The sequence below is a fragment of the Mustela nigripes genome, chromosome 9 (genome assembly GCF_022355385.1).
Source record: "Mustela nigripes isolate SB6536 chromosome 9, MUSNIG.SB6536, whole genome shotgun sequence".
Classification (NCBI taxonomy): domain Eukaryota; kingdom Metazoa; phylum Chordata; class Mammalia; order Carnivora; family Mustelidae; genus Mustela; species Mustela nigripes.
Window position 1 is genome coordinate 3370216 of NC_081565.1, and position 12150 is coordinate 3382365.

Sequence of the window (12150 nt, forward strand, 5' to 3'; positions counted from 1 at the left end):
CGCCCGCGACCGTCCATGGTGCAGCGCATGTGGGCCGAGGCGGCCGGGCCTGCGGGCGCCGCCGAGCCGCTGTTTCCGGGCTCTCGGCGGAGTCGCAGCGTGTGGGACGCCGTGCGCCTGGAGGTGGGCGGCCCCGACAGCTGCCCGGTGGTGCTGCACAGCTTCACGCAGCTCGACCCCGACCTGCCGCGCCTGGAGGTGGGTGAGCCCGACGAGATCGCGCTCCTCGCGCCGAGCCCCGGGGCAGCGAGGCGGGCGTGGGGGCTGCCGCGCGATCGGTCCGGACGTTCGGGGACCAGAGCGCTCTCTGGCCCCGCCGAGCCGAGGCGCGCCGGCCCCGCGCCCCTACCGCCCGGGTAGACTTGTTCCCGCGGGCTGTCACTGGTGACGTCCCCGAACTTCTGACAGCGGGGCCTGGGCCGCCGTTCTCCGTCGCCTGCCCCGGGGCCTGCGCCGGCCGTCGGGCTTCGCGGTGCAGGTGGTGAATAGTGATCAGGGCGGCGGACTCCTCGGCAGCTGGGACCACAGCGGCCTTCCAGGCGGTACCCCTTGCGGGCAGACGGAGATCCGATGTTCAGGGCTGCCGCGAGAAGGGAGCTGGAGGGCACCAGGCAGGCTTCCAGCCTGTGCTGCGAGGTGTCCAGGCAGGGAGGTGGCGGGAAGGGCCTCTCAGGCTGAGGGCGTGACTCATTTCTGCTTGATTAGAAAGTATGCGGACACCCTCGTAAGGATTGGGGAGGACTCAAGGAAGGGGGGTGTGCCTGTCACGATGAGGGGTGGGGGTCACTAGGTGAGGGCTGGGTCTCTGGTTTCTGGTGTGCTGTGGGCAGAGGGGCCCAGTGGGTCATGGGGTCACAGTGGGTTGGGGGGCTGCTCTGCCCCTCGAATCTGACTGTGCACCTGACTGCCGCAGAGGTGGCAGAATCCGGGATGGGTCCCCTGGCCGCATTCCGCCTGGGCATGGGGCCTGGACAGAGGCCATCTCTGGGTCCAGGGGCTCGGCACATATCTAAACCAAATCAGAGCCTTAATGGTGAAGTTTGAAACCCCTGCTGGTTAGGTACCCTAACCACCGCCTTGTGCCCCCCACCCTTCCATCACGTTAGGCCGCAGTACCAGGATGGCCGGCCTGGATCTTGCGCCTTGTGTAGCCCCAGGGCCTTGACCGGGAGTAGATGCCTGTTTGCCCAGGGATAAAGCATGTCTCCGTGCCCTTGGGGGGAAACCTTTGGTGGGGGAACTGTGGGCCTGGGAGATTCCTCCTGAGCTGGGTGGGTGGCAGGGCCAGGCGAGTTCTCCAGCCCTCGTCCAGCCACAGCTTCAGTCTTTGGCGGCTGGAGCGACCCCCAGGGACAGTGGGGGTGAGAGGCCTGACACCAGCCCAGTACTCCTCTGACTTTCATTACGTCTGGCAGCGGCCTGGGCTTTGTGCGCTGGGAGGGTCTGGCCTGCGTGCTTGAAGGGGCCAGGCAGGTTTCTGGCCTGGGTGGGGCGGGCCCTTGCTGCTTCTCTTCCTCTCTCTCAGTCTGTCTGCGTCCCAGAGGAACCGAGCCGTACCCCTGCCCAGGGCTCTGCCTTGCCTCCGATCTCCACCCCCCCCTTCCCCTCCCCCTCTCCAGCTCTCCCTGCTGCTCTCCCTCACCCGGCCTCAGCATCGAGATCCAGGCCATGGCGGCTGTTTAGAAATCAAAGGGGAAGCTTCTGGCTGCGGCAGGAAAACCAGGGTCCTGGCAGGAGAGGAGGCCACTGCCGGAAACCAAACACAATGACCATTTACCATGGGCCGAGGGGAGGGGGGTGGGCTGGGAAGTCCCTGTCCGTCCTGCCAACACACGCCCGCCCCCCATCCTGGAGCTGATTTCCTGGTCTCTGTAGCAGGCCAGAGCCAGCGTGACCCTGCTCGGGGTCCCTGTCCTCTCTGGAAACCACCAGGCGATTTCTGCCTGCCCTACCCCCGGCCCCATTTCCTTACCGTGCCTTCCCGCTCTCAGCTGCCGGATGTCCTTGCGCATCTGGGCAGCCTCCCATCATCATGATCGTGAGCCGGGTCACAGCTGGCCCAGCTCGGCCAGAGGGGCTCTGTGCTCTCCGGCAGTCCCCTGGCCCATGCACTTGTCTCTGGGCAGGCCACTGCCTTGGCCAGGCAGGAGGAGATCTCGCTCTGGAGCACCTACAGGCTGCGGGCCCTGCTCCCGCGCCCCAGCTGCCTTCGACGCGGCCCTGCAGAGTAGTTGTCCACGGCACTTTATAGTAGACGGCGGGCCAGCGGAGCGGGGTCGCTGCTCTTAACATACGCACAGCGAGGAAGGACGTGCTGCCAGGTCTTGAATGGGGGCCGTTATACATACAGCAGGAGCCCACTGCAAGGATCCGAGAGGGCTAGGGCAGAGCTCACAGTCAAGGCAATTAAAAGTGCATGGGGCCCCCGGGGTGGGGGCACGGTGGGAGCTGCACAGGGGACGGAACCAGGCTCAGGCAGCCCAGAAGCCCCCAGTCAAGGGAAGGGTAGCAAGGCAGAAGTCCTCTGGGCCAGAGGACACCGGGAAGAGTTTCCAGGAAGGAGCAAGCGGACGGCTGCACCCCACAGATTTAAAAACGCCGCAGACAGGAGCCGGTACTCTGTGAGAGGCTCCGTGCTAAGTATTTTGCATGAATTTTTGTCTCTTTGCTGTCAGGATTGCCCATTTAACAGACGAATCACCTGAGGCACTAGAGCTAGATGGCACAGACTTACTGAGCTAGTGAAAATGGCAGAGACGGGAGTCTGGCCCCCGTCGTGTGACCCTGCAAACCGCAAGGCCTGAGCATGGTCTGGGTGGCAGGGAACACGGAGGGCTTCTCTGTTCTTCAGGAAAAGTAACTAGGAGAGGCCGCCGCCCACCACCACCCCCAGCCTCCTGCCTCCTTCCTGGCTGGGCTCTTGATCACACTCTGTGCAGCTCTGCTCTGAAGTTTAAGCCCCAGGGCTCATTTGCCTTTGACCCTGGAGGCCTTAGAGGTGCAGCCTTGTGGGGGGTCTTTGTCTGCAGACTGGAATCTGTGAGGAGGGCTTCTTAGCTCACTCCAGACTGCAGGGCCTTGGAGGGGACTGACTGCTACCAGCTGGGCCCCCACGGACCCTGGGGTTCCCCTTTTGCTCAACTCCTCAGGGGTCCCAGGAGAAGAGGAAGGGGGGCCAGGCTGGCTGGCACTGGGCCCTCCTTCCTCCTGTAGGTGGGTGGCATTGAAGCATGCCTGGCTGGGTCCCGAAAGCAGCGGGGACAGTGGGACTCAGCCTTGGGTGACTGCTCACAAGCTGGGCTCGGTTCGATCCTCTACTTGGAAGCCGGACTTGTGTTTCCAGGCCCTGTCTTCGGGGCTGATAGAAGGAGTTGGAGTAATTACGCACCGGCCCTGGGCAGCCTCTGAGCAAGCCGGGTGGTGGTGGGGTGGGGGCGATTTCAGGACACAGTGCCCAGGAGTCGAGGACGGGCTCTTAGGGGCTGCTGGCCAGCTGCCCAGATGGCTCCCAGGACACGGCCCTGCACTGTGGCCACCCTGCCCCGGGCTCGGTCTCCCGGCCTCCTGGGCTCAGAAACGCGGTGTTCCCAGACTTGCAGCTCTGGCGACGCGGCTCTCCCCGCTCCCATTCTGAGAGTGGGGAGCCAAAACCTGCAGCCTAGTGCAGGTGGACCCAGTCCCGCAGCCCTCCGGGCCGGCCTGCAGCTGGGCGTGGAAAGAGGCTGGCTAGAAGATGGCTTGGTGAGCAGGGCAGGAGCAAGTGGGGAGCTCCAGGGTGTGGGTGTTGCCTCTGCACTCTGGGGAACGGGGAAGGGTCGGACACACCTGGAGCCCTAGTGTCCTCAGAAGCAAGGGCCAGGTTTGCACACACTGGTCAGAAGTTGGAGAGGAGAGGGAGCTGCAGGGGAAGGCCAGCTGGGCTTGCAGCCCTGGACCTGCTCCCACTCCCGGAGCCTCACTTGTCCTCATCTGTAAAATGGGCCTGAGACCAGTTCCTCCCCTAGGATTCAGGTGAGGACCAAGGGAGCCTGGCAGCCTGACAAGTGGTCCCACAGTGCCTGCCTGGCACAGTGTCCAAGCCAGAAAGGTGGCAGCTGCCATGATTGTGTTTTCTGACCAGGTGCCAGGGCAGTGTCCATGCTCTGGGGTTTGGGGGCAGAGTTGGCGTGGTGCGTCTCAGGCCCGGTTCCCATAGTTGAACCTCAAGGCCCGCAGCTGGAACCCCAGCAACAGCCACTCCGTGGAAGGGTGCCGGGTACAAGGCAGCTGGGCCCCTCCATTGCCAACCAGCAGGGTCACCTGAGGAAGGTCCTGCCACCTCTGGCCTCTGCTCTGAGCCTGAGTGCAGCAGCCACAGCGGAGCACGGCAGCAGCCAGGCCTAGATGGGACAAGGTTCATGGGCCACGGTTAAAATCCGAGCCCTGGCTGCCGCTTCCTGGCTCCTGACCTGAGTGAGTTCCCCACCCGACTCCTCCCTCACCCATCAAGTAGATGTGACAAGTGTGTAAAAAGCCTGGCCCCCAGGAAGCATCCACAGACCTCGGACTCTGGTTGGTGGTGGACGCTTGGTTGTGGCTCTTGGGGCTGGACGTTCAGCTGGCCCGGCCCCACACCCCCTTTGGACCCAGGCCACCCTCCTCCTCAGCTGTCACCAGCTGCACTCCCTCAAAGGCCTGACATGGGGTGGCCTGCTAGCCTGACAGCCAGGAGCCGGCCTTGGATGGACAAGAGCACAGGCAGTGGGCACGGCCAGCGTGGAAGCCCCTCCCCCTCCCCCCCCGGACTTGAGGTGCCCTCCCTTCTCTGTACATGCTGATGAGTAACTGGGTTCAGGCTGGTGACAGGGGGGTCCTTGGGGACAGCCTCTTGGGGGCTCATGAGGCTGGTCACCAAACTCCAGTGTCTGGGGTCACTGAGCTCCCGGGTTGCCCTGGCCAGCCAGCCCCTATACAGTCCGAAGCCCAGGCTGCCCCTATGGGATGCAGTGCGTGGGGCCAGGAGTGTGGCTCGGCCCCACCCAGGGCTGACCTGGGGTCCCCACTCGGTCCTGTCCATGTCCTCGGACTCAGGGAATAGGACACTCACCAGAGGGTAGGGGTAGGGCCCTGCTACACACCAGGAGGCTTTTCCTTCACCCCAACTTGTTGGAGTTTATGGTCCAAGAAATGAACCAGAACTTGGACTTGAGAAGTCCTGGGTTCTCTCCTCAGCCCAGCCCCGCGGCCGGCGGCCTTGGTGTCCATTCCACGAGTGTTTGCAGGATGCCTTGTCTGAGTGGTCTGGGAGCCTGGGATCCCAGGGGGCTGACCAGGCCCTCTGTCCATCTCTCGTCGCCACTCCTGCACGTGAGCAAAAGGCCAAGTCAGAAAGCTGCAGGGCTGGCTTGGGCAGTTTAGGACTCCTACCCTGTCTGTAGCGGCTGTCCTGGAGGCTCCCACGGGTGCCCTCAGGGTTTCCCCGCTCATTGTCTGTCAGCAGCTCTGTGGGGCTCTGGTCCGCAGGCGATGCCCAGTATCCTCTGGTGCGTCACATGCCAGGTGCTGTGCACTGTCTCTGGACCCGCTGTCGCCCTGTAGAGAGCTGCTGCTCTTGTACCCATTTCCCGGATGAGCTCACTGAGGCCGGGGCAGAGAGGCTCGGCAAAGCTGGGAGTCAGAGCCCTTCATGAAAGACGGTGTCCTGGGGTCTGGTGGGCCCCACGGAGGGTCCTCATGTGCCTGGGGCTGCAGGGTGCCGACCAGTGTCCAGGAGAGGGCCTGGGGTGGCATCTGTGACTCTGTGGCCCTGGGTGGCAGCTCAGCAGGGTACATGAAGGACCTCATCTCATACAGGCACAAGCCACTGTGGTCAGAGCCACCCCGGCCCCGCCCACGTGGGACCAGGTCTCTGCACGTGGCCTGAAGAGACGGGGGGACCCCGTGGTGCAGGCCTGAGCCAATTTCTTCTCTGGGTGTCTCAGCCCTGGACGGGGTCTCTGTAGGAGGAGCCGGTCTGCCGAGGAGGCACCTGGGGGGTTTGGAGGCCCCTTACGGCCATCACCGTAAGGAAATCCACACCCAGGGGAGCAGAGGGGGGATGAGAGTGACGCTGCCATCTCCCTGCACACAGGCACGAGCCGCCTCCCGGGAGAGTTGGCAGGGCTGGGGAAGAGCCAGCAGGGCCCCTCGGGTCTGTCCCAAAATGTGGGTGGGATGGGGCCTGGCCTGCAGTCACTTGGGGACAGGCATGCTGCTGGCCTGTCACCCTGAGAAGGCTGATCGGGTGACACCCAAGTAGTTTCTCCTTCTTCTTGTCCCTGGGGCTCTGGGCTGCACTCAGAGGGACAGTGGGGTGCGGGGCACTTGGGTGCCTGTTCTGTCGGCGTCTGCTTACCAGGATCTGGGGGCACTGCCCCACCCACACTCCCCTTGACCCAAGCCGTGGAAGGCCAGGCAGCATGTGCAAGGCCCAGCTGCTAACTGGATCCCAGGAACCTGGGGACATTGGCTCCCCAAGGACACAGCCATCCCTGTGGCGTTCTGTTCCCCTAGAAGTCAGCCGAGCACCCTCCTGCCCTGAAGAGGCCTCCCCGAAACCATCTGTCCGGTCAGCCACGCCCATCCTTCCCCAGGAGCCGCCCCCCCTGCCCTGCCAGAGCACCCCCCACGTGGGCCTGCGGGCTCTGTCCATCCTGCCACGGGGGGGCCCTTGGGGGGACCGATGCCTGGTGCTGGCTGCTTTCCCTCTCAGTCCCTGGAAGCCGGGAGGGGTAGGACACAAATGCCTTGCTCTGCCACTTCCTGGCCGGGCCCGGGCCCTTTGCTTCAGAGCCTGCCCCTCTGTGCAGGAGGTGGTCACGGGCTCCTGCACCCGGCTCTGGGGGTCTGCTTTCTTCCTGCCGTGGCTGCGGCTGCCCAAAGGAGCCAGAGCAGCGCCCCATCTGTGTGACAGGGCGATGACTCCCGGCATCCCGCCCCGCCCCCCCACCACCAGCCGGCAGAAGGGAGCCCCTGGGGGTGAGGACGGGGGAGGGGCTCGGGGACCACATACTGCGCAGGCCAGCTGCTCTGCCGGCGAGGCCCAGGGCTCACTGCGGGGGTGGGGTGTGCTGCTCTCTGGACTTGCCAGGGGATGGCCACTGCCTGCCCGCAGCACCCAGAAGCCTGGGTGGAGCCCTACTAGGAGCCAGGTGCCCTGTGGAGTTCAGGGGCAGGGCCCTCTGGCGGGCCCACCGGTCCTACATGGGGCCCCCCAGCTCACTGCCCACAAGCCAGGTGTTCCTCCCAGCTGAGCCACACGTGACTAAAATAACCATGGAGAAGGCCAGGCCCTTCCAGCCCCGGCTCGGCCTCCGTGGGAAGTGGGCTCAGACCCTGAGGACATGCCAGGGTGATGGCCCCCCGTCCAGCAGGGAGACAGCTGGTCTCTGCAGCCTGTGTCCTCTGAGGGCTCTTCCAGACAGGGGAGGGAACGTGAGCATCTGTCTCAGCTTTTCTGCTCAGGAAGAGGCTCCCCTATCTAGTGGAGGGGCTGGATCATCAGAGGGGTGTGGGTGTGGGAGGTGGCACTTGGGGCACCTCTGCCGGTCCCCTGCTAACTCTCCACAGACAGGCTGGCTCTCTCTCCAGAGAGAATGTGATGGCAGCGGCTTCCCCGTTGGTCCAGTGCCCAGCATGGGAGGGCGGCCACAGGTCAGAGGAAGTGGCCTTCCTGAGGGGAGCTGGCCTCCTGCGGCGCACAGGGGCGACAGGAGGCGAGAGGCCCCAGTACCCCGTCGCCGACCCCAGAGGTGCAGCAGGGGCCCTGCCAAGGCGGCGGGCTTCAAGGAAGGCTGTGTGGGTGGGCTGAGTCAGCACCTTTGCCTGGGTCTCCTGTAAGCTGCACACCCACCTTGGGCTAGGGCAGTGATGCGCGGTCCCAGCCGCTGGTATGGACCGTGCGGTCGAGGGCCCTGTGCCGGCTGGCACGTCCCAGCTCCTCCCTCAACCCTCAGAGGCCTCCCTCCCTAATGCAGCGCCCCCTCCCCGCCGTGGGGGGCCAGACAGGCAGCGGGGCTTGGAGATGACGGCCCGAGGCCAGCCTGCCCAGTGGAAGGGGTCACTGACGCCTAAAACAAGGGTCTTTACTTCCTGTCCCAGGCAAAGTCCCGTGGTTTAGGGCCCAGTGAAACCCCAGTCATCTGCCCAGCCACTGCACCGTCACTGCCCGCTGTCCCCACGCACATGACGCCGGACGGGGAACCAGGATCTCCTCTGTTGCCCAAGAAGGCACAAGGGCATGAATGAGCAGAAAGGGAAGGAAGTGGCCTTGGATGTGGCCATCGGGGATGCCCTACGCCTGCCCCTGACGCGTGATGCTGACTCCAGGGCTGGGCCGGGAGGAGCTGCCCATGCCAGCTGAGTCAGCTGGGGAGCAGGGAGGAGGGCCTTGGGGGTCCTGGTCTGTCATCCACCCACGGCGATGCGTCTTTGGACAGGTCGCCCCTCTCCCAGTGTCCACGTCCTCATCTGTGACATGGATAGAAGGCAGCAGCCCTCTTGGGGGTAGAGGGGGTGACCCTGGCCATGAGCATGTTGCTGGGGGTTTCCAGGGCCTGGAGGGCTGGCGGCTGAGGGCGTGGGAAGGGGTGGGCTGGGGGCTGCGTTCTCCCGCCCCAAAGTGACTCCTGGGAGTCACCGGCCTGGAGCTGCCAGCCCACTTCATCCCTGCCAGGGGCCAGGCCGGGGTGGGGCAGGGGGTGGTGTGTGGACGCCGTGCCTTGGCGGGGACTGGAAGGCTCAGGGGGGCAGCCCCTGACGGCCCCACCCCATCTCTCCAGAGCTGCACGCAGGAGATCGGTGAGGAGCTGCTCAACGGCCTCATCTTCTCCATCTCCCTACGGAAGGTGCAGGCGCAGCCCGGGGCCAACAAAGGCCAGCGCTGGCTTGGGGTGAGTGCGGCCGCAGGGCTCCTACCCCCAAGAACCCACAGTCCCGCTCCCAAAGGAGCCTGGGCCTCCACGCCCTCCCCGCTGCCCAGCTCTGGGCTTGGGCAGGAGCAGGGTCACTCTGCACGGGACACCCGGGAGGCCGAGGCGCTGAGCGTCCAACTCTTGATTTCGGCTCAGGTCACGATCTCAGGGTCGTGAGATCAAACCCCGCATCGGCCTCGCATGGTGCATGGTGCGTGGAGCCTGCTTGAGGTGCGCCGGCGCGCTCCCTCCACCCCTCCTGTGCACGTGCAGACTCTCTCTCTACAAAGAAAAGTTCATTCACACCTGCATGAACATCTAAAAAGATACCTTTTTACTGCTTCCCCTTGACATTGGGCCCCAGGTGATTTTGTATTTGTGCCCCAGTCGGTCTGGTTTTAACTCCCGCCCCCTGCTGTCCCAGTAGCAGCCCTGCCTTCCACGTCCACACCGGGAAGGGCCAGTTTCCCCCCAAGGCAGGGAGGCTTGAGCTCCTCTACGGTTCGCTGTGCCCCACCCCCCCCCCAGCACGGCCACGTGACCCCTCCGGCTTCTAGGGCCTGACTCGGCCACATACCATTCCGGAAGGGAGGCCAGTTGTCAGGGTGATTCAGCCCTTCAGTGCCATGGGCCCGGGCTGCACGGATTCCCTCCCCAAAAGGAGCTTCTGTCTTCTCATCTCAAGAATGGGCATGTTTTGCCAGAGCTCACGGGGTTAGTGCTTTTCCTCCTCCAGCCAACAGACTGATCCGGAAGGGTTGGGTCTGCATGTTTTGTTAATCCCCATATCAAATTCTCTTTGTTTGTTTGTTTGTTTGTTTTAAGGTTTTATTTATTTATTTCACAGAGAGAGGGAACACAAGCAGGGGGAGTAGGAGAGGGAGAAGCAGGCTTCCCACTGAGCCAGGAGCCCGATGTGAGGCTCGATCCCAGGACCTTGGGATCGTGACCTGAGCCCCCCAGGGCGCCCCTCAGATTCTGCTTCTAAAGCCGAGCTTGTTTCTCAGCTTGCGCCCTTGGGATGTCATCTGAGCTCGGGGGCCCCCCACCCTCCTGGCCGCCCCGGGCACTGCCGCTGACCACACCCCTCCTTCGTCCCACCCCACCCCAGTGTGAAAACGAGTCCGCCCTGAGCCTGTATGAGACCTGCAAGGTGCGGACGGTGAAGGCAGGCACGCTGGAGAAGCTGGTGGAACACCTGGTGCCCGCCTTCCAAGGCAGCGACCTCTCCTACGTCACCATCTTCCTATGCACCTACCGGGCCTTCACCACCACCCAGCAGGTCCTGGACCTTCTGTTCAAACGGTGAGCGGCCCCCCGCCCCGCCCCGCCGGCTCCCCACCCCAGTCCGGGCAGGGTGTCTCGGCCGCAGCCCTTCCCTGCTTGGACACCAGGCCCCTGCTGGACATTTTGCATAGTTCCGTGAGCGGGGCAGACCGGCCTTCCTTCCCTCCTGGGCTTCCGCTGTAGTCGGGGGGTCAGCCGGTAACCTTAGACGTCATAGCAGGTACGGTAGACGTGACGCCCTCACGGCCTCCTCTAGATACGGATGTATTCTCCCTTACTCTGACGAGGACGGCGGCCCCCAGGACCAATTAAAAAAGTGAGTGGACTTTGGGTCTGATGGGAGGGTCCCCTGTCTCCCAAGTGGGGGACATCTGGGGCTTTGGTGGGGGCAGAACCCTGGCCCCCACGTCTGTGACTACTACTGGAGGGCTGCGCTGTGGGGGCCTCTCCTGCAGAAGGACAGGAGCCAGACCGCTGTGGCTGGGCTCCCGGGGCCTGGGGGGCAGAGGGGAGGCTGGGGGCTGGAGGCCAGGGTTGGGCCCTGAGGCCGTGTGTCCCCACCACTGCCCGCCCCAGCCCTGTCTGCTCTGCTGAGATCCCGGGGCCACCGGCTCACACGGGGGCCTCGCACCTCGGTGCCCCAGGCCAGCCACCCTCCTGCGGTTCCCAAGAATAGTGTCAGTGGGAAGAGGAGACCCCACGCGTCAGAAGGGGGTCCGGCAGGCATCGGAGCAGGCGCTGGGAGTTGCAGGGCCACGAGAGCCCAGGCGGGCTGGGCAGAGGGACATCGCCCGTTCCCTCCTCCCCCACAGACTGCTGCAGCGCCTACCGTGTGCCCCAGGGCTGGGACAGAGCAGACGCCGCGCCCCCTCCCCACCTTCCTGGGGTTTACGGTGCAGCAGGAGGGACCCCAGACAGACAGGAGTGGGTCAGGCCCCCCAGGGGAAGGCAGGGGTGCTCACACCAGAAATGGTCTCCCTCCCGTGGAGACCCGCACCTGCTGGCCAGACCTGCCCCTGCCTGGATGGCCGGTGGGGGTGGGCGGGGTGGGCCCGGACTCTGGATGGCGCATCCCCGGGGGTGCCCCAGGGGGCTGTGCGAAAGGAAGGGCCAGGCCACTGACGCTACTGCCTGCCCTCCTACCTCCAGTGCCATCTCCTCCATTCTGGGCACCTGGCTGGACCAGTACTCGGAGGACTTCTGTCAGCCTCCAGACTTTCCCTGCCTGAAGCAGCTGGTGGCCTACGTGCAGCTCAACATGCCCGGCTCTGACCTGGAGCGCCGTGCCCACCTTCTGCTGGCCCAGCTGGAGCGCGCAGAGCCCGCGCAGGCCGAGCCCGAGGGTGAGAAGGCCGGGGCTGGGTGCCTGGGGCTGTGTGGGGATGGGTCGGTGCTGGGCCCCACAGGGACGAGCCCCACAGGCTGGTGTGGGGCCAGGAGCAAGGCTGGGCTCAGAGCACCCAGCGGGTGCACCGCACTCGGGGAGCCGTCCCGCTGAGGCTTCCTTCCTGGGTGCGGCTTCTCTGGGAGACCCCAGGCTGAGCTCTGTGTCTGCAAAGGGACATGGAAACTTCTCTCCTCCTGTAGCTCTGTACCCTGCTCCAGCGCCAGCGCCAGTTCCAGAAACAGCTCCAGAACTAGAGCCAGCTTTAGCACCAACTCTCCTGCCTACTCCAGAGCCAGACACGGCTCCAGCACGAACTCCAGAGCCAGACGCAGCTCCGGCTCCTGCTCTAGAACCAGACGTGGCTCCGGCTCCGGCTCCAGCTCCCACTCCAGAGCCAGATGTAGCTCCAGCTCCCACTCTAGAACCAGATGCAGCTCCGGCTCCAGCTCTAGAAGCAGACGTAGCTCCGGCTCCTGCTCCAGAACCAGACGCAGCTCCGGCTCCTGCTCCAGAACCAGACGCAGCTCCGGCTCCTGCTCCAGAACC

The 12150-nt window shown here is 64.7% G+C and overlaps 1 protein-coding gene across 3 annotated transcripts in view; it reads left to right on the top strand.

Moving 5' to 3' along the window:
* RALGDS (ral guanine nucleotide dissociation stimulator) overlaps positions 1-12150 on the top strand; it is a 28340-nt gene that overhangs the window by 6753 nt on the left and 9437 nt on the right. The window contains exons 1-6 of one of the 3 annotated variants that reach the window (XM_059410429.1): positions 7-198; positions 8799-8909; positions 10042-10235; positions 10438-10533; positions 11367-11560; positions 11805-12094. In XM_059410429.1, the coding sequence (XP_059266412.1) occupies positions 16-198; positions 8799-8909; positions 10042-10235; positions 10438-10533; positions 11367-11560; positions 11805-12094 (1068 nt within the window). In that variant the 5' untranslated portion in view covers positions 7-15. Of the gene's footprint in view, positions 1-6; positions 199-8798; positions 8910-10041; positions 10236-10437; positions 10534-11366; positions 11561-11804; positions 12095-12150 lie in introns of those variants that run through there. The other 2 variants (XM_059410430.1, XM_059410431.1) reach the window with 2 other exon arrangements.